The sequence below is a fragment of the Argopecten irradians genome, chromosome 12 (genome assembly GCF_041381155.1).
Source record: "Argopecten irradians isolate NY chromosome 12, Ai_NY, whole genome shotgun sequence".
Classification (NCBI taxonomy): Eukaryota; Metazoa; Mollusca; class Bivalvia; order Pectinida; family Pectinidae; genus Argopecten; species Argopecten irradians.
Genome location: NC_091145.1, coordinates 3,033,092 through 3,060,127, shown reverse-complemented (window position 1 = coordinate 3,060,127; position 27,036 = coordinate 3,033,092). Strand labels below are relative to the sequence as shown.

At 34.9% G+C, this 27,036-nt stretch overlaps 1 protein-coding gene across 1 annotated transcript in view; it reads right to left on the bottom strand.

The window, feature by feature from the left end:
- The window catches only part of LOC138336549 (uncharacterized), a 30,047-nt gene that overhangs the window by 1,088 nt on the left and 1,923 nt on the right, over window positions 1–27,036 (bottom strand). Inside the window, exons 2-15 of the mRNA XM_069286063.1 lie at window positions 23,855–24,496; window positions 19,588–19,869; window positions 14,377–15,813; window positions 7,468–7,515; window positions 6,783–6,988; window positions 6,166–6,306; window positions 5,649–5,743; window positions 3,874–4,054; window positions 3,187–3,408; window positions 2,869–2,908; window positions 2,343–2,440; window positions 1,795–1,919; window positions 688–956; window positions 9–81 (exon numbers count right to left, since the gene is read on the bottom strand). Of these exons, the coding sequence (XP_069142164.1) occupies window positions 9–81; window positions 688–956; window positions 1,795–1,919; window positions 2,343–2,440; window positions 2,869–2,908; window positions 3,187–3,408; window positions 3,874–4,054; window positions 5,649–5,743; window positions 6,166–6,306; window positions 6,783–6,988; window positions 7,468–7,515; window positions 14,377–15,813; window positions 19,588–19,869; window positions 23,855–24,496 (3,859 nt within the window). The remainder of the gene's footprint in view (window positions 1–8; window positions 82–687; window positions 957–1,794; window positions 1,920–2,342; window positions 2,441–2,868; window positions 2,909–3,186; window positions 3,409–3,873; window positions 4,055–5,648; window positions 5,744–6,165; window positions 6,307–6,782; window positions 6,989–7,467; window positions 7,516–14,376; window positions 15,814–19,587; window positions 19,870–23,854; window positions 24,497–27,036) is intronic.

The window sequence follows — 27,036 nt, the reverse complement described above, 5'->3', positions numbered from 1 at the left end:
TGGCTTACAGCTGTGCTTTTGATCGGTAATTATCCAGGTTGTTGATTCCCATGGTGACAGCTACAACTATCGCTGGCAGTCCTGTAAAAACGCAAAAATACTTCATTCAACTTGTGTACATTAGGGTTTAGTGTATAAATCAATATGTATTGAGAATACATGGTCAGTGTCTGAAAATATAAGCTTTACTTTGGCGAGGGTGTAGAAAGACAAAAGTCGCGAGCCTCCTGACCATGCATCCTTTTCTATCTTACAACATTACAATAACATGATATGATTTTTGTATTTAACAGTGTTACATTTGTTTACATATTCGTATTACAATGTTCAATAAACACGACCGACTTTCAAACAATGGATCAACCAATAGGAGGTCGATTGAATCAGCGCACGTGCTGAAATACAGCGCACGTGCTGATATACATCTTTTCCTTCAGTGCCGAATACAGCAAAAACCTATGTGGTAGGTGTAGTCCGACAATGCAAATGCTTGTTGCAAGATAAAACAAATATTTCGTAGTTATCAAAGAATGTATTAAATATGTCTTTTGTTAGAGTAAAGCAATTTTAATTCAATCCAACGTAACGGCAACTAACACTTAAAAATGTCAAATTTAGATCTTGTTATCATGGTAAGTAATGAAGGCTGTACTAATTGTGAATTCACTGCCTCTTTTAACAACGTACCCCAGGCGACGATACAGCGTTTGAGTATGAAGTAAGACGAGTACTTCGTGAAGACTTTAATGAGTGCCTGATACATGTTGATAGCTTCTGTACACATCCATGTAAGTGTTGTCAACAGGAAGTAGTGGAGAAGGATTCCCACGGCTATACACAGTCCTTCACCATCGGATTTCTTTGTCTCCGCCATCAACAGGAAGGACACGTTCAATAACAGCATGGACACGCACATGTTAAGTAGGATCTTTCCAGAACGCTCACGATTCAAGGACCTGAAACGCCAATGATTATGTATATTTATGTCGTGAGTTTAAATGATTTCCATCATAAAGGATGTCAACATGATATCAGGATCTCTACACCAAAACTGACTGCACATAAAGAAATATTCGAACGTTTACTCTTAAATTTAAACATAATTTCAACAATCTATATTTCATAGTGTTTCAACGTCAAAATGTGTTTTCAAGTAATCAGCGGATGCAGCCACACTTGAAACTTAACGTAACGTTATTGTTTTATTTTTACCTTTGTTTTGGACAATATGGTGTTAAAAGGGATTTCTTGCCGGTACAGACGCTATTTTACTCTTTTACGAAAAAATCAAATGTGTGAAGCCATTGGACGCAATATGTGAACCTGATATGCCCCTGAAGAGAGAGCGTCCTGTTATTTAGCGGCTATACCCACAATGCAAATGCAGTTGAAATTTAAGGTGAAGCAACCATCTGCTAGCGATATTTGTATCACAAGATATAACAGGCAAAAAATGACATCAGTCGAAAAAGCGAAAAAATGTAATTTTGACCTACACCTTTTTTCAAACAGCTTTACATAATGTACATGGCTATATATTTAGGCATTTGGAGACGTTTGATAACCGATTCGTTTGTACTTTTAAATTTGATTTTACACAAATATATCGCTTCAATGTAGATTTTTCCTACATAAAATCCCTGATATGCCTTTGATATCTTCTGAGTACTATCGGTACGTAGCATACATAACGTGGTCAAGTGGCAACAATTCCACGTACCCCAGTTGAGGAGGTCAGTGATAGATTATCCAACGAATGCTTTAAACACTCGCTCAACTACATCAAAGATTTACCTGAAGATTGAGAAGGTCACGATCGTAAAGGTCAAGCCAAATATGGAAATGGCGCATCCTATATACGATAATGACGTCAGTGCTTTATCGTGAGTGTCTGGTAAAGCCAGGTCAGGGGTAGGGTCCTGAAAGCATAAAACGTAAACTATATCATTAAGTAAAAAGGACATGAATTCACCACTTCGTTGAAGGTAATAATGAAATATGCATGAACAGTAAGGTGTATATATGTAAGGTTCTATCTCCAACAATGTAGTTTTTGCAGATAAATGTTCTTAATAACATCAATTATATGACTTAACTGGTATAACATTTACAAGGATAATAAATATTTATGGTCCAGCAAAAGACGACTATATAACAAACAGAGATAAAATCCCAGTTCCTGTAATTATTGAAGGAATTATTGAAACATATGTTAAACCAATAGAGCATGCTCCGTCGTCACGACAAATGAGCAAACAATATTGCATTCAACGAGTAGGTACCCATTTACCGAAAGAGTAAGTTGATACTTACAGTTAATTTACTTCCGACGAGTCACTTACCAGTAAGACCGCGAAGCTAGTAAGATGGTAAGCCCGACAGTCTGTCGTGTGGCCTCCAGTTAATACGGTCTCCATGCCCATCATCGACCAGGTACGATCTGAAGTTAACGTTGAATAACATTTACAACACGACAAATAGTAAAAACCTGGATATTTTATATTTACCCCAAAGTTGTGTTTGTTTGTAGAAATTGTATATGCACAGTTTGTATACTGTAAACTATGTATTTTAGCAGTGGTATTATTTTAACGCTTTTCATAGCATTTCGTTTTAGGCTAATTTATAATCTGTATATCGTTACGTACAGTTATTATGGGTATTGCGCTAATTCTTCCTTTGCTAACCTGTTCAGCGTCGCCTTTGCGTGAGCGAAAATTTGATGACGAAAAAATAAGAAATTTACAGTATGCGCACAAAATGCGTTTATCCAAGGCAAAAGAGTAAACATTATTTAGCTTTTCTTATTGGAACGTTAACGAACCGTTAGCATGAACGATTAACACTAATCTCCAGTTGTTAACTTACTTTCCGTGTTCCAATATACGCATGTGTGGTTGCTGCCGATCTGAAAAGGAAGTATGTATAACATTAATTGTGATAATTCAAATATTTGAATGACATCATAATGAAGGATTGGCGGAGTTTTATAAATGATAAGTCTGGTTGTGTTTTATTGTATTATTCAACGATTCACAGGCATTAAAATCGGTAGAGGAGGCGAATAGAGAAGGAATATGGTGCTGCTTTTTGCACTTTTATTCTGATTAAAATAATATATAATGAATTTATATGAAAAGAATATACTAAATAACATGAAAGACGTTACTAAAATATTAGACTTACTTCTATATTCGGTACAGAATATTCGATGGGGAAGGTGAGGTCTTGGATGTCAGTGTTATGGACGGTAGCGGATATAACTCTCTGTTTGAGAACTATATGTTCTGGCGGAGAGTTTTCAGGAATGAAGAAAGCCGATGTGCGGTAGGATACAAATTCCAGCCTCACATTTTTGTCCCCAGCCACATCGAAGACTTCTTTAGGCAGAGTCATTTTGACGCCATTCTGAAAGAGAGTTTTCATCTGTGATTACAAAGTATTCTTTCGCCTTTTCCATTTTATATATAAAAAAAGAAACAATACATTTCCCAACGATGGTTAGAACTGATTTCTGTACTAAACAAATGGGAAATTGGCATTCTGATAACAAATCATTTGGTCACAGAGTAAGGGTCACTCGCCCCACAAGTATTTGTGTGAAAATATAGTTGGTGATATGAAGTTCAATTTTATTAAAAGTTGCTTTGGATTCAGCCAGAATACTTTAGGACATGGAATACGTACAAATCGGTTATGCTAAAAGTTGCTAATTTTGAAAAAAATCTTAATACACATTCTTACATATGAAAAGCTATTACACATGCCAAGATTAAAGGAAATGTCCTATAACCCTAAAATATATTTAAAACAAAAAGACTAAGTTTGTAATAAATAGAAAACACAAACAGTGATTTATAGACTGTTACTTACCAGTCCAGTCAGGTTTTGGGTTTTCTCCACGATGGGCTGGTACTGGAAAGCCGCTGTATTGTTGTCGGCAGTTTTAGGGAGGGAGAAATTCACCACCATGACGTTAATATTGTCAGTTGTTATGGAAACATTAGTTTCCGTCTTCACTTCTTTAGTGAAGTCTTCTAAAAGCCGGATTAATCTTAAAGTAAATAGCAACAAAAGTATGATTAACAAACGATAGCTACATATTAATTCATATAAAGTTTGTGCCTAAATAACCATTGGACTATATTTCCGTCAATTGCTCAGCTAACGTAAAGCAAATATGTATGTCAGAATGGTACAAAGCAAATTGAATAGCATGGTAATGTACGCAAAAAATACTTTGATCGAACTTAAATAAAACAATCCTATTATATTACATATGGATATCATTATTTCAGTTTTCAAAATGAAACAGTTATCCGACAATTTACCTATACCTAAATCTATCAATTAAGGTTTCTGATAACTTTTTTGTTAGAAGAAAATCCCATCACCGCCATATAAATGTTGTATGCAAATCTAAATGATAGTTCAAGCGTTTAGATGATCACACTTAACCATCTGCCTCACCATGATACTAAAATGATTTTTTCAAATGTCAGGGTATTGTTTCTTATTGCAGTAGTATGTTCCTGTGAAAACTACAGAAATATACCTAAAATAGTTAAGATGTTCAAATCACTAACTAAATGCTCTGTCGTAGTTACTAGTGTTAACAACTACTGGTATGTGAACATACTAAGTGATATGAATGTATTTAAGAAATGTGTGCGTTGCAAAAGAACGTAACACTGATAAACAAAGTAAATATGACCAACACTTTGTACCATTACGCGCGTTGTGTATCATTACATCACAACACTGACCCGCACTTAAAAACACCCTGCCTTTATACGGAATTCCTCAGCTGTGATGAAGAGCTGTACCGTTCAAAATACCTTTGTGGACTGTCTCAGAATATTAGAAATATATATCGTAAGATAATTGAGTGCTTAAAGGAAGGCTTATCAACGTTCTTAACAGAATAATGAATCATATGATGAAAAAAGTTTCGTATTCAACGTTGGTACACATCAATCGTTTCCTACTTGCATAATCATTGTTATATGATTTGTTTGTTTGTTTGTTTAGTTTTACGTCCTATTAACAGCCAGGGTCATGTAAGGACGTGCCAGGTTTGTTGGTGGAGGAAAGCCGGAGTACCCGGAGAAAAACCACCGGTCAGCGGTCAGTACCTGGCAACTGCCCGACATGGGATTCGAACCCGCATCCCAGAGGTGGAGGGCTTGTGGTAATATGTCGGGACATCTTAACCACTCGGCCACCGCGGCCCCAAATTATTGTTATATGAACAGCAGAAGTATGTATTATACTAGAAAAGGAACGTTGTTTTTATTTTATATAAAAAAATAATTCAAGAAGTTCATTTGCGACTTGGAATGGAGATCAAAACATAAATGAAAACTACGAATGGCATTAGTATTTTAATTTTGAACAGAAACACTTTAATGTATTGATAGTTAAAACATATAGACATTTTGTCCCGCATTCCTCAATACCTTACGTCATGATATCGTATGAAGTATGACGTCAAATTGACAATTAGAATAGCGACGAACGGGGGGGGGGGGGTGTTGAAAATAATATGTATTTGAATGGGGTTGTGTTTTATTATACATTGTATTTAAATTAGACTTTTACAGCCGATGATTACATTCCAATTTTGAGTATCTGTGTTGCTAAGTTACCTTTCACTGGAGTGGTTTCTGTGGTTACTCTCGATAAGAACAGATTCTGTGGCCGTCAGAAGGTTACTGACTACTCTCGTCACCTCTTCTGCTATCTGAAAGGAGATGGGGTCAGTAACGCATGAACAAATAGTTAATTTTGTATGGGGCAGCAATGTAATGAATGAAAAAACAGATTCATTTTGTATTTGCTCTTTAAATCGACTTTGAGTATTGGTCTGGTATATTTTGTTATATTATGTTTGTTTACAACAATAAACTTTAATGGAATTGCATTTTACGTCAATTTGGAATTAACATTCATTATGGAACTTGTTTTAATACAATATACCGATATCAATACTATCCGATATGACATTAATTATACAGATATATAATTAACAAATTTTTGTATAATTAATATTTCACATACAATAATGAGTTTATCTAAAACATTTAAGCGCTAGTCTCGTCTCATTAACAATGATAATTTTTGTTGTATTATACTTTAATGATTCATAGGTACGAGATAATTTACCCCATCATCATCAAAGGCGAAGACCAGTAGATTCTCCAGTATGTCTGTTGCGTTGATAACGACTTCTGGTGTAAGGTGACTCGGGTCGTGAGTAAATGCCATCAAATCGAGCAAGCGCTTTTCCGCCTCGGCAGCAGTCAACTGTCAGAGATGTAAAAATCATTTTAGAAAATACTACATGGAAAGGTTTTTCGTCCTCTTCTTCGATTATTGGTTAATTTAAAATCAACATTGTCTGTGTTGTTTTGGCAAAGTAAGCTAGAACACGTGTATACAGGAATTGTATTAATCAAACAATACGATGATTGAAATATCTGTTATTGAAAATATAACGCTTAATTAATGATAATATATAATATCTATTATGTTATTATAGTACATGTATATTGAACTTATACTGGGGACAATCTAACAATGAATATTGGTTATTGATGTGAGGTTATAGCTTATAATCGTCGAGTCTATCAATTTTGTTTTTATTATTTTGTAAAATGAATTAAATCATTGAATCAAGGATCGCTGATCTTAAGAATAGTGTTTAAAGTGATATTTAAACATATTTTAGATTTGAGAACAATACACATCTCTTTATTGTGCTGTCTATGTGTTTGTGTTACCTCTCTACAAGCTGTCGTGTCAGGACGCCCCCAGTACGCATGTCCAGACAAACTTCTATGACAAGGCCTGACAGCGAACGGGAGCATGCGGTGGGGGTGAGCTCCGTATGGGCACGCGAGAGTTACGTTACGTCCTCGTTCTGTCTCTGGCCAAATGTACATCCCAGTCTTGTCTCTGTACAATGTGTTACCCTCACATACTTTGTCTGTAATTATACGGACATACTTTAAACAGTGATTATAACTATTAGCAGTAATATAGACTAAGTGTAAGACTAGGGTAAAGGTATGGACTCAAAGGTCCAATAAAGGTATAACTACACATTCAATGTCAGAGCCATGTGGCTTGAAAACAATGTTTTAATGATCAATTCAGAATTGAGTTTACCGTAAGCGCCTAAGGATTGTTACATTACTTGTTACATATACTTATTAAAGTCGTTAACAGGAGCTCAAAAACCAGAAATAAATCAAGTGAAGCGAACAATTTGATTATGCAAAATGGAATTAGATGTAATGATTTGGTATTGTTGAACGCATTCCGTTATGAACGTGAAATTCCATATCACATATCTTCACAGTTAGAAGCCTATTCAACTTATTATATGGAGATCAATATTTACATATAGCATTTTGAAGTTACTTCTACCTAAATCATGTGTTTATAACTTTGATATGTACTTACCACACCTGGAGAAGCTGCATGGATCAATTGCCACATTGCACTTCTGGCCTGGAACAAAAGAAATATACAGATCAATACCAAAAAAAGTCCATATTCGTGAGAAAATACCTTTTTCAGATGACATTGTGCTATCTATGTGTCATTATACCTGGTAAGCTATCTATCAGGTATGGCTATTTTTATGAGACATTGCCCGGGTAATCACTGGTATTCACTAGGTAAACCATTACTCTCGGTAAATATAGAACAAGGGACTATTAATAGCTTTTGTTTGGTCTTTATGCTTATTGTAACAATCGTTGTTGCCATTGTTGCGGTATTTCGTGTTGTTGTCCGCTTTGGAAAAGTTATCTTATATTATTAGTATAATCGAAATCGAAGTAGGTGAATTCTTCATTGATAACGGATCGTTAGACTGATTAACTTGTTTTAAAGCTTAAAACTAAGGTTCTATAGCTATGTTTCTTAAGGGCATTTCCTCATTTATCAACGGAGAATAGGCCCACTTTCGATATAAATATATCTGTGAAGGTTGTTGATGACGTCAAGAACGCTCACCCTTATCCTTCTTTAGTTCTAGTTTTTTTTCTAGTTTTTTATCAATTATCATCTAGAATTATTAACAGCATGATGTTCACAGGATAATCACAAGTCACTCCACATGATCCGTAGCGATATTTATTAGTCTTGTAAAATTACTAATTAAGTATTTACAGTGGCCAGAAAACATACGGAAAAACGTAATGTTTGTCCTTAGTTCAACATTCCAGGTTAAAACGAAGGAAATATCATTGTATATAGTCTAGTTAACTAAAGGTCAGTGCAGTTAGATAAATGGAGATATTAAGATATTGTATGTGACGAAAAGTGTCTATGAAATAGCCGTCGAATGGTCTTGGGGCTAAGTATCTGACAGGCTGTATCTTCTGATGGAGTAGGCCCAGTCAGGTCAAGTATGTGTAATGGGTAACCTCCAACGAACCCATTACTTTTTTGTCTAGAATAAAACTGGAGGGTAGGTCTCCAGAACACTCTACCATAATTATATGTTTACACTTTTATAAACAAATAAGATTTAAGGCTGACATTTTAGAGGAACTATTTGTTTAGTGACATTATTTTTATACTATAATCTTATAACAAAGTGAACTAATGTGAAAATGTCCCATACAACTGTTGAATTTTACTGAATATGTCACTAAGTTAAAATGATCCCTTGTACTGTACTTTTATAACTGTATTTTAATGTTCTTTATGAAATTCAGAAAGCCAACGATTCTTATATAAAACAACTTAGAATAAGATTGAAACAACTGTAAATAGTTTAATGTAGTATTACATGTACACATTTTTATTTTATATAATAATTTATAAAACCGTGTCTCGTATGTTTAGATTGTAAGTATCAGTTTTAAGAGAAGTGTACAATTAATCAAAATAGTGTTACATTAATCTATTTATATATTTCATATTTTCTCTAATTTGACTGTTTCATATTTTACAGTAGTCACAGTTAGAAATACAGTACTCCTTAAATATGATATACACTTAACGTTCCGCATGTAAATATTATCACAATATTGCATTCAATGACAAATACGTCACAGAAATAACTGAGTGTTGCTCATCAGGTGTACCTATCGCATGGAAAGTAAAGACGCAGAAGCGGACAGAACATTTACTGTCACATCAGTGTCGTGCCGGGTCTAGTGTCCCCGTGTGACAACAGTTATTCGGTGTGTAATTAATTTAGCGCTATACAGACTTGTACGTGCAGTTTGATTAAAGAGTGCTCCCTGTGCGGAAGTGAATAGTTGGTGTAATAAATATGGGAACTGCATATATGCATTCTCAATAATAAAATATTGTTCAGACCGCCTGATTGAATTACGTTATAAAAGGGATTATTTTTTGTTGATTCTAGCACCGTATAAAAAGAGATAATTCTTGATCTAATGAAAATACCATGTCATGGAATCGTCCTCTTGGGAGCCGTAGGGTATCTCAAAAGGGGTTATTCCCGGTCAAATCTCATTGACGCGAGTAACAACGTGGCCCAGCCAATAATTTGGCCATGAATGTCCCGGTAGCTGTGAGTCTACTTATTGAGAATTTATTTATTGGTAATATCCATCATCGCCTGGTATTGCCCTGTCAATTATCCGTGATGGAGTCTATCCTATAGGAAGTCATTACTGGAACGGATTAATGTTGTTATTGTAACCCAAATGTTAATTTGTTTCTCTAATGTCTTAATAACACGTTTACCAGAAAGTAATGAATATACAGAAATTAAGAAAAAATAGATGGGCTTAATATGATTTTCATTTTAAAGTCTGATAAGTTTCTGCTAATATGATTTTCATTTTAAAGTCTGATAAGTTTCTGCTAAATACTTTTGGCAAAATATCAACTCAGGGATTACGCAAATATTCCTAGGAATAGTTGTAGGATGCCAGGCTATAATTTATTGAATAACATATTTTTTATATTCTTCCAACATTCATCCATCAACTGTAAAAAACAAGATGATGATTAGATACTAAATCTAATAACTGTTTTTTTTCTTTAGTATGGTCTATGAGAGATTTTTCTTGACTATTGCATCGGGTTCTTATTCAAATGACCGATTATTTCTTAAAAAATATCAATATTGATATTTGGAGTATTTTCATTTGACCATATTGCAAGTTTTGCTATATTTACGCTGCCGTAATCGGCTATTTATTCATTATTGCAATATACTTACATTGTACTTTTCGGGAACATGTTAGACTCGGAAATACCATGGGGCGTAGCTATTACACATGATAAGGGGTGTTCACCCGTCAAGTATAATCACTTGTGTTATAATGGAATATGACTAGCATTGTTTACGGAGATCAGCATCTAACTCATCTGTAAGAAGAATAAGTGTTTCCGGTGCTAACGTGGCGTCATGATTTATGTACATATGTGAAAACATATTGTGGGAATCTCGACGTCTTTTGAAAAAGGCTAATATTTTATGACATGAATCCGGAAACAACTTGACAACTTTTTTTGTATAAGTTTAACGTCCTATAAACAGCCAGGGTCATGTAAGGGCGTGCCAGGTTTGTTGGTGGAGGAAAGCCGGAGTGCCCGGAGAAAAACCATTTATTGATATTTTGCCTTTCATACCGTTAACTGTCAATTCTGTTTGCGATTCGTAGGATTATGTTATTATCATTTAAGACTCGACTTATTCAATCATAATCTATTGAAGCACCGTTTAAGTTTTAAAATATTTTATAACTCAAATGACTTAAACAGAGAGCGAGCTGGTGCAGGATGTTTTAATAGGTGCAGAAATGTCTTGAGATGACTTAGTTTCTTGACACATAACTAATATTTTGCCTTTCATACCGTTAACTTTCAATGAGATTCCTACTGAATAAGTGACCAACGAGAACAATAATGATAAAAATGATTTTAGTGGGAATTTCAAAAGAATGTATAATTTTATTTTACACGAAAAAATATTATTCTTTCCTCGGAATTTCCCAACGTCCAATTCCAGTCAGATAACCAATAAGTTGTGGCTGATGTTATTTGTATTTTTCTGATTAACACAACGTGGGGTTTCCATTATCATCATCAATCTTATCATCTTTGACTTTTCCTCCTACAATGGGTATATACATTTTAACATCACTCACCTTCCTACTCTAGATGTATTGTCAGGTCTGTTTGAAATCCGTTTCTTAAGTGACGGGTTTATCTTCCCGCCGATCTCATTAAAACAGACACTATTTGTTTAGCGGATGATGAGTATGTTAGCCTAGCCATACATTGAAGTAGGTGACTTATGGTCGAAAGGAAAATATTTTAATTGATGAATTGAACTTTTGCCCATCGATAGAATACACATCACAGCTGGTTTGCAATGGCTAATGCTTGACGTATTTGTCCTGTTCGGGTATTATTACTATTTCCAACGTAAAAAAAGTAACCTAAACATTTTAACAACTGTGGTAATATAAACAAGAACTATCTTCATTCGCTCCAATCGTATGTTTAGTAAGCTAAGCAGGAGTTTGGCCAATCTCTGACCTATGGAGAGCTGTTTTTCGTGACGGAAGATCTTCCGGTAAGGTCAGTGATAAGTGTATTACTCCGCGATTTGCTCGTCTACCTGTCAGGCGTCCTGTGACAGCTCAGTGTAATTTTGCGAATACACAGACAAACATGCTATTCTAGGGGCATGTTCTATCAAATTTTTCATGTACCGATGCCATGTTCATCCTTCAACTTGATGTTCAACACAGGAAAAAGCGAAAGAAATACAAATATAAATGGCAAGTAGGCCATTTGCTATTGTAATTAATTTCAGCAGTTGTCTGAGGACAGGTGTATACTATACATATATGTATATACATAAGACATAAATAATGCCGTATAGGAAAGGTTAATAACAACATTCCTGGAATACCATATCAGGGTCTCGATAAACTTTGATGGAGTTATTATTGAGCTATTGAGTCTAAAAGAAAAATAATGATTAGATATGTCAAGAGTAAAAAGTCGAAAGTGTGACCACTCTTACATTGTAACTATAGTAATCGTTTTCCCCCTAATCGAAAGAAAAATGCTTGTCTTATACCCAAAACAAGTAGGTGACGTCATACACTGACGTTAATGACAACAACATCAATTTTGGTTATTCATTAAAGTTATTTGTATTGAATTGTTTTGAATAGGCAAGAACAATTTGGTAGTTTCAGAGAAAATGAGTAAGTTGTGGTTCACAATTTTGCATTTTTTCAGACTTGACGTCATCATTGTGTAAGCAGGTGTGTCGTAAACAAGGTTAACTGTAAATCGATTGTCCATTTCCGGATATCCGGTTCTTTCTCAACTAATATTGTTAAGTATAGAAATTAAAACATCGTCGTTAAAATTGTGTATAATACAAATATATACACATTTTTATATAGATATATCAGGAAAGAATGATTGTCTAGTTACAAAGGAGTTAAAGGAGTTTTGAAAGTGTTTTCGATAATCTTATGATATGAATTCTTTGGTGAACATATACGGTATATCAATGGCGCGTGCGGCTTTATTTACGGTACTAATTTGGCTATCGTGTTAGAAAATTAACGTAGATCTAATTTCCGTGTCATTACCCCACAGTAAATTTAGTTCAATATATCACTTTATTATTGGAATGGATTAGAGGCTTTCTTAGTTGTAATTATGAATAATTACAGGGCGCTATGCTAGTTAATGTATGTTTATAAAACAGGCGGTCGTTTGTAAACTTGTTCTGTTTATTTGGTTACTTGTAATTAATTGCCTGCCTTTTCTACTCTGTCCATTGATATGCTAGCTATGCAGATGTCATTTTGCCAAACATACGTTTTACATTGCTGCTTGTTTTTACATATCTAAAAAATGTTTTCAGCTTGTCTTGTGCCATTTTGATTTTCTTCCCATAGGTTAAAGTTAGGAATGGTTTCCCATTCATTAAGAATACTGGAAAATGTGGATATATATCCATAAATATTTTCGACTAGTTGGTTGTTGTGGTGAAGTTCATCGTCCTATTAACAGCTAATATAACTTTAAGGATGGACTCTCCGGGGTGTTCTCTGAACGCCAACATATTTATCAACAATAGTAGGTGTTGTTTTAGGAAACAATAGGAAGGCAATTATATACTGTTTCATATAAGCTGTCTTTATTTTCACCTGTAAAGTCACCTGAGATTTACCTGTATTTCAATCAGTATCATAGGTGGGTTTTGGAAAATAATTCCTTCAATATATTCCGTATGATATACAATGTAAATTATTAATTAAAGATAACCAGTGCTTTAATATACATAAAATCATAAATATTGCAAATGCTAAGAATTAGTATGGAACTACGTGTGGATTATTAAGAACAATGCATTTTGAGTTCCAGGTGAAATATATTTTTACATATCATATCTCAATTTTATCAGAAAAATAGGTTTCTTGATCAGTGTATATTCTAATGTAACAGTATTTCTGTATTGACATAGGAGTTCTCCAGGGCTACATTCTTAGCCAACTTTCATTTTTTGTGACCGTGCATAGTTTCGCATTATTTCTTTTATCGTATAGACGTACACCTTCAAGTATTTGGCTAGAAAATGAGTGGAGAAAAACAATATCATAAAAGTTTAAATTAACATTGTCGGACATTTTGACCTGTTGATTATAGTTTAAGTTGGTAATCTATTGAAGCCATCACAAACACACATATGTTTTATAAACATTGGTAATAATATATCATTGGCTTTTAATGCTCTATATAATATTTTAAATACAAAATATTTTTAGAAGTCACTTATTAATGTAAATAATACTAAATGAAATGAGATTGAAGACTGTTACTTAGGGTCTTAACCATATTCATTTTAATACACATCATAGATGTTAATGTTGCAATACTGACAAAATTATTTCAAGTCCATATGTTGTAGGTCTTTTAGTTCTAGAAATTAATCAATATACATTTAGATAAGTATCAACACAGGTAAAATTTACCTGTTGGCAATGGGTCTGCTTTTAGGAAAAAGACTATAACCACTGTCACAACAAACTACCCTACAGGTGAATCCAAAATGTAACTTTAAGGATGGACTCTCCTATATGTTATGTGTGTGTGTTTGTTTAAGATATCCATGTCTAATAGTGGTCTTGTCCATTCTACAGTGCGATCTCACTGAAACATCCTACCTAAGACACGAGACACTTCTGATGTTCCTCTTGTGATTCACTCCCCAAATTAAATTCAAGACATTGGGTTTGCCACAGTGTCGTATTGGGGATTACAAATAATTAATTGAAATACCCGGATAACATGGTCCAGTTGATGTCGAGTTATTGAAGTTTGGCTGTATATGTTTCGACTTACCTGTGTATCCATTTGAACAGTCACACGTATACCAGTTGGTGACGTTAGCGACTGTCCGGTTGATGACGATTTGATGTAATGGTTGGTCCACATTTTGACAGGAAGCGTTGTTTAGGCACATATTGCTAGTGGGATTACAGAAATTAAACTTTTGACAGAGATAGCCTGAAAAGTGTTCAGCACAGTCGCAGAAGAATGCCCCGTCATCTTCATTATACCGACATACACCCTTATTCTGACATTGAATCATTGGACATTGGTCAGCCACGTCACACCTGTTGCCCACCCAACCTGGCGGACACACGCATCGGTACTCCCCTAACGTGCTGTTGATGCACCCTCCGCCATGTTGACACGGGGAACTTTTACAAGGGTCGACCTCCTCACAGTATTGTCCATACGTTCCTGCATTGCATTCACATTCCACTTCTCCATCACTACTTTTATTAATGCATCTTGAGCCTCGTTCACATAATTTGGCTTTACATCCATCAATTTTTTCACACGTTTTCCCATACCTTTCGGGCGTGCATGCACATACAAATTCTGTTTCCGATGTGTTCATGCACGTGCCACCAACACTACAAGGATTGGAAAAGCACGGATTGGAATGTTCACATAGGTCGCCATAATGACCACCGACGCACCTGCATTCGAACGTGCCATCCGTGTTGTTATGGCATCCTCCATTATGGAGACATGGATCTTCAAAACAAGGATTTTTCATTTGACATTCCTTTCCCCAGTAACCTCCACCACATATACAGCGGGCCTCCGACCCATTTATAGATTGACAGGTAGCATTATTTTTACATTGCATATAATGACACATGTTGATGGTTTCACATGTATCACCAATAAAACCATCAGCGCACGTGCAGGTAAAGTGTTGATCCTCGAAATGGTTACATTTTCCCCCGTGAAGACAAGGATTCACTAATTTACAGATATCTGTTTTCTCGCATGAAGAACCATAGTAACCGTACGAGCAAGAACAAACGTGAGTACCGTTGATAAAATTTGAACAGCTTCCTCCATTTTGACATGGAGATGAATGACAAGAATTTGGAATTTCACAGCTTGTTCCAATGAAACCTTTTTGACATGTGCATTCCGATGTTCCATTGGAATAGGAGTAACATGTTCCATTATTTAGGCACGGATTGATAACACATTTATCGACGTATTGACATGTATCCCCGTAAAAGTGTTCCGGGCACGTACAATTAAACTTTTCATTTCCAGTAAATGTACAGGAGCCATTGTTCTGACAGGGTGCCTGGGCACACATGTCCGTCTCGGTACAATTGCGGCCGTTGTAACCGTCCCTACAGTCACATTGGTACGTCATGTCCGACAGTGTCCGGCAAGTGCCCCCATTCTCACAGGGCTGTAGGACGCTACAGTCACTGAATCGGTGACAATCCCCGTACAGGCCTGCAACATGTTTGAATTACATTAAATATTACACTAAAATATTTTCCTAAGATATCTTAATTATCGAAAAAACGGCTTAACCACGACCTGTACCAAACTTGCTACAAGAATTACTTCCATGAATTACAACTTAATTATAGCAGTTTTGCAGCTTTACCGGTATTTGGTTTTCTATTTAAGAGATATGAAACTTTCATATAGAAATGAATTGAAATAAAAATACGTTTCAATGTACTTTCATTTCAAAATATTTTTATCAAATCGTTAGATCTAATAGGGCTTGGGCAGCAGGCTATGCCTATATAAGCCCCCTCCCTGTGGATACATACATGTTCATCTCAAAATCATATATATATGTAATTTTACAGACAATATTGAGATTAAATATATATTTATGATACACTTGATACTATGATAACACTCCAATAATGAGCAGGAATAAAAAGAATGTTAAGTATATATAAGTTTTTATGTTTATGGATATAAACTGTTATATAGTTGTTTTCTTTTTATGTATATGGATAAAAACGGTTTTATAGTTGTGTTTTCTTTTTTATGTATATACATGTATATATGCATACCTATGTTTTTGTTTATAGTTAAAATTTGGATACTGTATAGCCAGATAATGATAATTTGAAACTTATAATGGATTCATATCAGTTCAATATATACAGTTCCTTGATTTAAATCAGTTGATATTAATTTGAATTTAATTTGAATTTGGATCCCTCAATATCACTCCCACACAAGCCATTCCTAGTGACCGGGCAGTACTATACAGTCCATAGTGTTACCACTGAGTACTGATCCTAGTCAGGAATGTCCAGAGAAAGAGCCATACTGTGGGTGTATATTAAAACATATGCACATAAATTAATTATAAAATTGGAGAAAATGGGTTTATACATAATGTGATATAAAAATATGAGTGTTATACATATGTAAGAGTTTACCTATAATCTACTCCTGTCAAAGAACTTGGTACAGACAAAGGATAAAACTTGTAATATTATATCTAGTTAATTCATTATAGTAAAATGTAATATCAATAGTTTAATACAAATTTGAGAATCAAATGGTTGATTTATGGTATGGATATATTTGAGAATATAGTAACCAATGCGTACCTGCAGACAAAATAGTTGAATATATATATCCAAATCCTCAAATACTATTCATCGTTTCAATGTACGATTCTATGGACTTTTAAAGGAATTCTTTTTCCAAATTACGCAACGTGAATGCCTCTATTTTGACGTCACGATCACGGTTTTTGAATCAGTCAATAAGGAAGTCAGATTTAGTATGATAGCAAAGAAAGACGGAATAAATTTATACAAATTAATGAGAAAACGTGTTATTTACGTAGACATTCAGTCTCATTTAAAAATATACAAAGTGAAGCTGACTGGAAATTTTTAATCTCAATAAAAGTTCGATGTTTGTTTGCTAGATATTTATGGGTAATAAAGGACATAGAGAAGTTTCAAGCGATCAATTGATATTAAAGTATATGCAAATATGTGCATTATTAAAAAGATGTAATAACTGATTGATCTCACTCGATATTTGTTTTTCAATATATGAGGCTCATTCGAAATAAGTGATAAACTTAATATGAAAACAACAATGAAATTTGAAATGGAACCAAACAGGCACAGAAAGGGATGTTAAGTTGAAATGAAAGGGCATAAGAAATAAAGCACGCAACAATTATGGATGTACAGCGAGAACCAAAGATTTCAAACGCCACTTAAAGGGATAATTCAGTTGAAGAGTACATTAAAATTTCACATATTTTGGAAACAATGCAATTCTAATAAAAATTAGATTAGTTTGTTTTACAGTAATATGCCAGAAAAGCCCACTGTAGTGAAATATAGATGAAATGTTCAAACTCGCTTACTGTCCGCCATTACAAATAGTGGCGGGTCGGGTATAGATGCAGTACAGTTGCGAGAAAACATGCTGTACCTGTTAATTCGTATACTGTACGTATTAATCAACGATTTGGAATTTCAACGGTGTCAAACAAAATTCTTGAAAACATCGTGAAATTTGTCAACATTTCTTGTTATATGTTTCATAAGGAATGTAGAACAATACATTTGTGTCATATTTTGCCTCATGGTTATGTAACAGAATTAGCCTCACTGAATTGTCCCTTCAACTTCGAACTCATAACGTAATACCACAATATTGATGAAATAATTTCCACTAAGACTAAGCGACGACAAATGCGGTTTTAGGGGAAATATTTTGTTTATAATAGAACAAGCCAGTGTTTCAGAACAGTAATAGTTCCATGACTCCCCATCATATGCTTCAGGGTCAATATGTCAAGTAATGTGTGACAACGTAATCACAAAACGTTGAAAAAACAAATATTAATAACCCGCATTTCTCATCCTCATCATTGTTTTCTCTGTTGACTTTTGACAACAATAATTGTAATAAAAACAAAATTGCTTGCATCGAAACTACTAAAATACAACTAGACAATACTGAGATAAATATGATCTAGTAATATAGATTAATATTTAGAAATTCATTAATTACAGCGTTAAGTGTAAGCTGTGTCCGTAAGATGTGGGTAGGTATGCAAAAAGTCTTAACATACATGGTTGCACAAGAGATTCACCAGGACTGCAATTACTACACACATTAATCAACTATGCACACCGTGACCTGTTAATATGATAAATGATTAACCCGGGTGGTAGTACTAGACAGGGCCACACGGACTAAATGTCACGTCAAATTCTGATCTACATGTGTGCATGAGTACCTATGGACTCTTTTCAATATATACGAGCCATGTTAAAATTGAGCGTGCGTACAGTTTGCATTAAATTTACAGCTATGGTCAAATAAGGACGGGTCATATTTAAGCAATGGCGAAAAGTAAGAATTCTGGGAGAAATCCGCCGACCTTCCGTCAATTCAAGACAATGACAATGAGACAATGCGGTAGAAATATCAGATGACGCCATGACCACGACTCCACCCTTCTTAACAATGTAGGAGAAATCGAAAGATGTCACATGATGATTTTTACAAGATACGAAATAATAATGACTAGTAATGATGAGAAAAGAATTTCAATGGAATGCTGATATACAAGTGTGTGAGGCTCAGAAACATCGGAACATATGACAAAGAAAAGATACTGAAATTATATGTTATCTTTATATTATCTGTGGGCGAGACTGATGTGTTAATTTATGAAATAATTGGACCAAAGGTTTCATATCCAAACACTCTCAACAACTGTTACTATAGTATAAATCCTGAATTAAATGACGGTGATATATAACAGTAATTTATTAGATGTATCTGTCTATATTTCAAGTTCTAGATTACAAAACGTGTTTAAAAGAAGTTACATATTATAAATAAAATCAGAAATAATTGCATTCAGTACAGTGTAAATACCATGCTTTCAAGTTTAAAATTAACTTGAATAGTTTTAGTTGAAAACTATGAACAAGTAACTCAAATGTCGAATTTTGGTCGTCAGTGAAAACTGAGCATTTCAATGTTGAAGACGTAATATCAGTTCTTTGTATTGCTTAAGATGTAAATTCCTTTATATCTAAATATCACATGCACGATTATATAAAACCTATGACCGTAAAAATCGATTTAGAAAAAGTAAATAAAAAATAAGCCCAAAAGTGTTTTATCAACAATTACTTTTACAGAGTTGTACACAAGAAAAACTAGTTTCTAGGGATTAAGGAGTAATACTTTGATAAGAACATGACTTACCGTTGCGTGTGATGTTGACCAGCCTTTGTACACTATCAGGACTCCAGTGAGTGTTATTGAATACCTTGACTGTGAACCTGTACGAGCGGTCAGGACGGGTGGCCCTTACCTGGGTACACACCTCATTCTTCTTCCCCCGGATCACCACCGGGTGACTTGTCACGTTTTTATCATTCATGGCGATCTGTAGCTGATAGCGCTCCACATAGGCACCATTTGTCGGGTCCTTCCAGCAAATTCTGGCTTGGAGACCTTCCACAGAAACACAGAACAGCTCTGGTGCTATAGTGAAGTAAAAGGTTAAAGTGATAGATACTACTTCCATTTTGTTTCAGTCGATGATATTACGAACGGTTCATATCATTCAACACTGCCTTCGGCTACGCTATCATCTAAAATAATTACTTGTATGGTCATTCACTGACCGGACCTCTTCTAGGCTTTCGAAAACTCGTTTATAAACATTTGTTATAATTATTACACACTGAGAATGTCCATCGTATGATTCGTCGGGGTGTTTGTGGTAATTCTATATCTCCCAAAACGCCATGATACTGCATTACTAGTTATCCATCAGCGGTACACTGTGAAATGACAAACGTGCGGTGCGTATGTTTTAAGCCTAAAAGTACCAACACTGCGATTTTCTGTAAATGACATCACCCCTCCTCATCAGAGGAAAAAGTTCCCAACTACCGACCATTTTGTATATTCCTGCAGATGAGAGAAACTGCATAAATCTTTTATGTAATAACACTTTAGCGTCGGTTTTGTCGAAAATTACTTTAACAGGTCTGTCAAAAATACAAAACAGAGTTTTTGTATCCAGTAAAGAAAGCACTGCACATAAAAGTGACGTGCTCGTCAGAGTATCATGGGAGGCTTAGTCACACAGAAAGTGAAGCTGGACCTGTCGGCTGACAAATTGGCCTGTCCTAGCCAAACAGAAGTCTGAACAAGCCCAGCGGCCATTGTCCGAACACTTGTATGTCAATCTTAACAATTTGTGTCGCCTTTACATTCGAGTGTGGAGACTCAGGCTGGCACATGCAGTAAACAATTATGATGAGCGCATCGCGCGTCGATTCATCAGCAAGGCTGGTGTCATGCATACAAACATATTTTGACTGGATTCCTGTTCTCATTAGGTGTTGTGTTTCGCACCTCTATTGACTATTATGAATATCATCGGCATTAGAATATCTATATAGTCGAACTGTGTATATGCGTATGGTCTGTGTAAGTGTGACAAAGGCGACAGATGGAAGACATCAAATCAGATCGTTTTCGACAATACGATTATCTTTTTATTGGCACACGTATCGGTATAGGTAACATTCACGAGCGGTATAACCTACCTTGGCGGCCCATGTTTTGCTCCTATATGGCCTTAAAGAACCATTGATGGACAATATATTGCCGATCAATTGAAACCGTATGACCATAGATTATGTTTATGGACTAGGAGTGTGAAAGACCCTTCTTACTGAGGTAATAATGCATACATACCTTATTACGTCTGTTTCCAATACCAAATACAATAAAATACGTTCTTACATTCAAAAGTAAACGAAATATATTTTTATAACAAATACACCGCAAATTCATCGTATCGGGGAAGCAAGTCAGACTAATGAAATAGGTGACTGATGTAGGGGGTATTTGGAGGAGGGGGGTGGTTAGTTCAATTGACTTTTATACTTTCAGAACATACTTTGTCTGTGGTTATTAAATTGATATAGGACAGGGTACACCAACCTCAATATGTATAAGAAGATTGCCCTGTGTTTGATCTCTTTGTTTACTCTACTACGATGTAACTGTTTTACAAAGCATACCGGCTATACCATGCATCATTGTATTAACATTGTAACATGCCTCCTTGACAAGACCACGTTAGTCTTTTCTTGGTTTTTTTTTGTGTATATCGGTGGATTTTAAGGATGAAAGCATTTGAATGATTGGTATCGCTTTAAGATGATATATATTGCATCATTGATGTGATTTGTCCCTTAGTATGTCGGCTTATTTAAGGGTTTTCAAGTTTATTTGAAGTCTAATCAACAGTCAGTGATTTAAATCATCGACCCACGATCAGTTCCTTGCGACTGCTCTACGAAAAGTTCGAATGTGCAATACAAAATAGGAGGGATAGTGATTACTTTCGGTTTCATTCAAATATCACGTTATGGACGGCAGTATTCAGCACAGATATGCTGGTTCTTTAAATATCAGAAATTATTTTTCTGTTTCGTTTACTGTATCTTTTATCATGATTTTGAATATCAATTGCAGCGTCAATAAGCATTGATGTCACTATTTTTAACCTCATCGGGGTACGTAAGAAATTTTGTTTGCAAACTGTGTGAATCCGCGTAGTAAAGATTGCAAATACAATTTATTTCATGACCCGATGAAGTTATAAATAGTTACATCAATGCTTATAATTAATTTTTCAGACTACTTGATAATATAAAATAAGTTTAAACGTACAATTCCATTGATTTTCCAATGGATTATTTTTTCTAAATCAATACACAACGTCGACATCTCTATTGTGACGTCATGATAACGCCAGATTTCCGCGCCATTCTCGGATTTTTTTCTTAATAGTATATGAAGAAAAAGAATCTTCCAATCAGAAAGTCGGATTTAGTGTGAAAACAATTAAAAATTTATTAAATATGTTTTAACTTTTTAGCTTTTTCATCCACATACCTTGACCTCAAGAGAGGTATTCTATAACTTAAAGTAGCATTTAAAGTAATACGCCGGGTTAAACATAGTAACACGTGCTTAGGACACTAATGTCAATCCAGTCGCGACGAAGCTTCAAGTGTTACAACAAACCATTGAAATGAATCATGAGTTTAAGTGCAATGGAGTACGCATTCCAGATACGGTGACATAGCAGCTGTACAATAGGGGGTAGACATCTGTCATAGAGGAGTAACTACAGCTTATGGTAGTATCTCACAAGTATAAAATATATTTTCTATCGAAAGGAAATGATATATAGTTTTATTTTCTGTCGTCCTAGACGGGTTAAAGGAACGATTAGGGTAGTATCATGTATATATAGAAATGAGATGATGTGTCGGTTCATATCTTGTGTTTAAATACTTAATCGTCAAAATCCAACTGGATTCCAAGTGGAACTCACCTAGTAGAGCGTATCAGAAATCGGATGTATGTACTATATGTATTATATGTCGGGTCTATTGGATCAATGATTTGAAATTTAGTATGATGATTTATGTATTTCTAACACTCATATTTTCGACGTTTGATATGTAACTTTGAGATGATAATTTCATGTTAAGGGAGACAACTCAAGACTTTTTCCACACGCTTGAATTCAATTTGCGCCCCCGATTCTCTTTAAACATTAGACTGACCATGATTTAACTAACTATTATTGTATACAATGCTGTAGATGATGTCATGATCAATCTATCTATTTATTTTAAAGAAAACCATCCTATAAATTTAACAGTGATGTTTTGTGTTTAAGAAAATTAAACTCTACATTTATTTAACCATTTAAATAAACATGCAGTTAATCAAAATGATAAAAGGAGGTAACTTCATAATTACGAAGTCATGATTAATGATGAAGATAAAGGTGTAGGATTAACTTAAACCTTAAATGCCAAACAGCTGTACAGTTTACATGTATCTTTTTATGTTTTTATACTACGATGTTTAGCGATAACGACTTTCGATTAGATCACAGTAGTAAACGCATAAAAACATTACATAGTAAACGTCGGTGAATCTTTATTCTAAGTTTTTAATGGCAATTTTATTGTTAATACATTTAGCTTCATCTAAATACGAGGGATATGTTTAGGAATCAAGCCTAACTCAAGATGGGAATTTCAAGATACAACCTAGCATAACTAGGGCACTGGTAATCATTTCGACCCAAAGGATAAATGTACAAGATTTAAACATCTAGGTCTATAAATAGATTGTCTACTTGAAACATCTGTGTTTTATTATATCAATATCCCCAATTAATTTCGTAAATAAAACAGAAGATAGAAATAAACATACAGCAGTAATTGCGAAATTACAAAAAAGAGGTATTTCGACCATATGAAACAAATGAACAATATCACACAATTAATATAATTTCATCTTGCTAAGCTAAAGTAAAGTAGTATAGCTGCGGTCTCGAAATCTTAGAAGTTGTAACTTAATGAAAAAATACTATGTATTATTTGAAAACTAATTGTGTAATTATATACGTAATTATACTTACGGGGTACGTCGGTCATGTTGACACGGACCCGGGTGGAGCTTTGTTTTTGTGGTGAGCCGGAGTCGATAGCCGTCACAGTGAAGGTGTACTGACTGATGCTACTTGGGAAGGGTCCAACTATCATTATCTGTCCCGTGTTTGGAGTAATGTTAAAGTACGGACGGACATCTCTGTCCAAGATACGGTACTGGAAATAAGAATTGTAGGTCTGTGTGTCATTATCCACGGCATGCACTGTCCCAAGCATATCTATCCCCTTCTCAAAAGACTTCCGGTAAGCCAGAAAGTCATACTGAGGCTCTTGGAACGTCGGCGCGAACATGTTTTCTTCCACAACGTCAATGATGACATCTGTGTCCCTTATTACGCCTTCGACCGTCCCGTAGACCCGGAAATGGAATGTATGGTTGAGTGGTTGGTCTATATATCGTCGTGTGACCAGTACCCAGCTCAGGGGCGTGGACCGATGGAGCTTAAAGTATGAGGATTCCTCGGGCTGTGTAAGCGCCAACTCGTCTAAGGGACCGCCGGTACCATTATCATACCCTTTGACCGTGAGTACCGGTGTGTTTGGGGGTGCATTTTGGTAGATTCGTGCAGGGTAGGGCATCACCTCTAGTACCAGAACGGGGGTCGGGCCACCTGAAATGATATAAAGGTTTAATTTACATTTGAAATCGGTTTATGTAAGATGTATATCATTCGTTAATCAAATGTAAGTTAAACGAATAAAAATGGGTAAGTGGTAGAAGGTAGCTAGCTATAGATATTATATAAGATACAAATCAATAAAAAGATCCAATACTGTGATGAATTAACGTTAGAAATCATAGTGTATGATTATTATGAAAGATTTCAAAGTATGACACAGTTATACTCTATCTCTATCCCCTACATCCATGTAACCATACACGTATCAAACCGACGGTCTATGTTGTAAAAGACAGAGATTGTAATGTTATCAACCAGGCTTTCCATTAGGAGGTTTATATGACATCGATATGCATCATTTACACAAAGAACAGTGAAATGTTCCAAGGACACACGACAAGATATTCCAATAAATAGTGAGTTGCAAAGTAATCAGTTGCAGAAAATTACGTGTATAGCCTAACGTTCATCAATGTTCACCTAGAACCACCCAAAACGTTGTGTAAGAGGCGTTCAGTTGTTAAAGGATGTTACTCATCAACACCATACAAATATGTTCATCAATGTCCACATTAATGAATAAGGAGTCACACTTTATGTAAAAAATTAACGTCTATGCTCTTAATGTAACATAACGGTTAGATCGAACTGTTTCTTCTGAAATATTGTTTGTAACGACAGTAAGTCTGTGCTGTGATGTTCTTTTTCTCCCATACATGTCAAGGTTATCCCGCGGTTGCTAAGGAAACGATGACTCTGTCTTTAACCGGGGTAGGGTAAAGACAGCTCATATGCGCTAGACAGTGACGTCATCAATACATGTGGCGACCATCTTTACGTGCAGCGACGTTTCCTATGTCAACAGAATTTTCACCATTTCTCGTTAAGGTATGGAAGAAAAAGAATCTTACATGCGCGAGTCAGGTGGACATGGATATTTTAACCCTCTTGAAAGATTTTGACCATCAATCTCGGCAAAGCCCGGGTTGACTGGCCAAAATCTTTCACACGGGTTGAGATATCCCTGTCCACTTTACAGACCCATGTAAGATTATATTAATCTTAACGCATTACAGATGGATGTGACCAACGTGTGATTTACTATATACAATCAATGTTATGGTTAGTCATTGTAGCCTACCAATTTTATTTCAATGTGACTAAATCACCACGGAAGACCAATAAACAGAGATGAAGGGGTAATTGGATAATTACATCCGGATACATGATTGTATATTTTCCTGATTTCTACCTCTATGTTCCATAGGATGGTAAGAAAAGTACATTGGATGTTACATGGAAGTAAAACTATCACTACCATTCATTTAACTTAATTATCCTTTCCCCAGAACTAAGAATTAGTCACTTTATTTTCTTTCTATAATTAAGATTAATAGATTGTTAAATTCTATTTCATTATCTTCTTGTGAAGGAAGATGTTTGTATAGATGATTTTGTGAGTGCTTCTACCTAAAATGTCTAGTATACTGGCTTCTTTTTCTGTGATTATTAGATTAATCCGGAACCAATATTTGACAGTTAATGACTATCTGGATACGCCCATGGCGACGCATATATTACAGCAACTAATGGTGTGACAAATATATCATGTATTTAATACATAATAATTTTTATATTCTGTAATAATAATCTGATTAAATCAAATGATAATTAACTTTAATAACAAATCAAATCAAGTGTTGGCAAACCTCCAACTTTCCCTACCCCAACTGCTATCACAAATCTAAAAGAATTAACATTCACGAGATGATATCTTCAGGTTTAAGCAGGAATATAAATTACATCTGTAACAGTATGCACAAACTAGCCAGCAAGATAAAAATCTAGTGGAAGATAAATTAATTCAATATGTAGGTATAATTTGTTCTCCATTCCATTCATTTTCCGAGTATTTCCTGATTTTTGTAACTTTTTTAGGACTCCTCACTTCTTCCCTTGAATAAATTACAATCTCATTTCACTCTACAGTTATAAAATGCTTCTATATTTTACACATTTAGAAACAGGTTCAGCGTTAACCCTGTAAGAGGTTCACAACGACTGAAAGCCGTATTGGACTTTGCACTTAAATATGTCTTTTACGGACATAACTCTAACTTTTGATAGATAGCGATACAACAAACTGCACACAATTCATAATAATATTATAATTAATCCTTTAATGGTAAATAAACTACGCCGCAAAACAGTTTCAAGGCGTGATAACATTTTGTAATGTTATGTCCGTTTGGTCTCATACATTTTGTTGTTGTCCGTTCTGGTCCAAAACAATTTATATTTATCGAAGTACTACCTGCACTCATACAACTAATGTTTCAACTGAAAACGGTTTGACATTCAAATCTTTTAAAATATTCTGCTTTCCATTCCAGTTTAACACCTGATTTAGACTTGAACGGGTTGTATCTATTACGACAGATTTGACAGCGATGTTAAAAAGCCCATATCTACTGATAAGAGGATGTGATTATATATGTGATAGTTTTTGGTCTTATGTTTGTGTTGCTTTA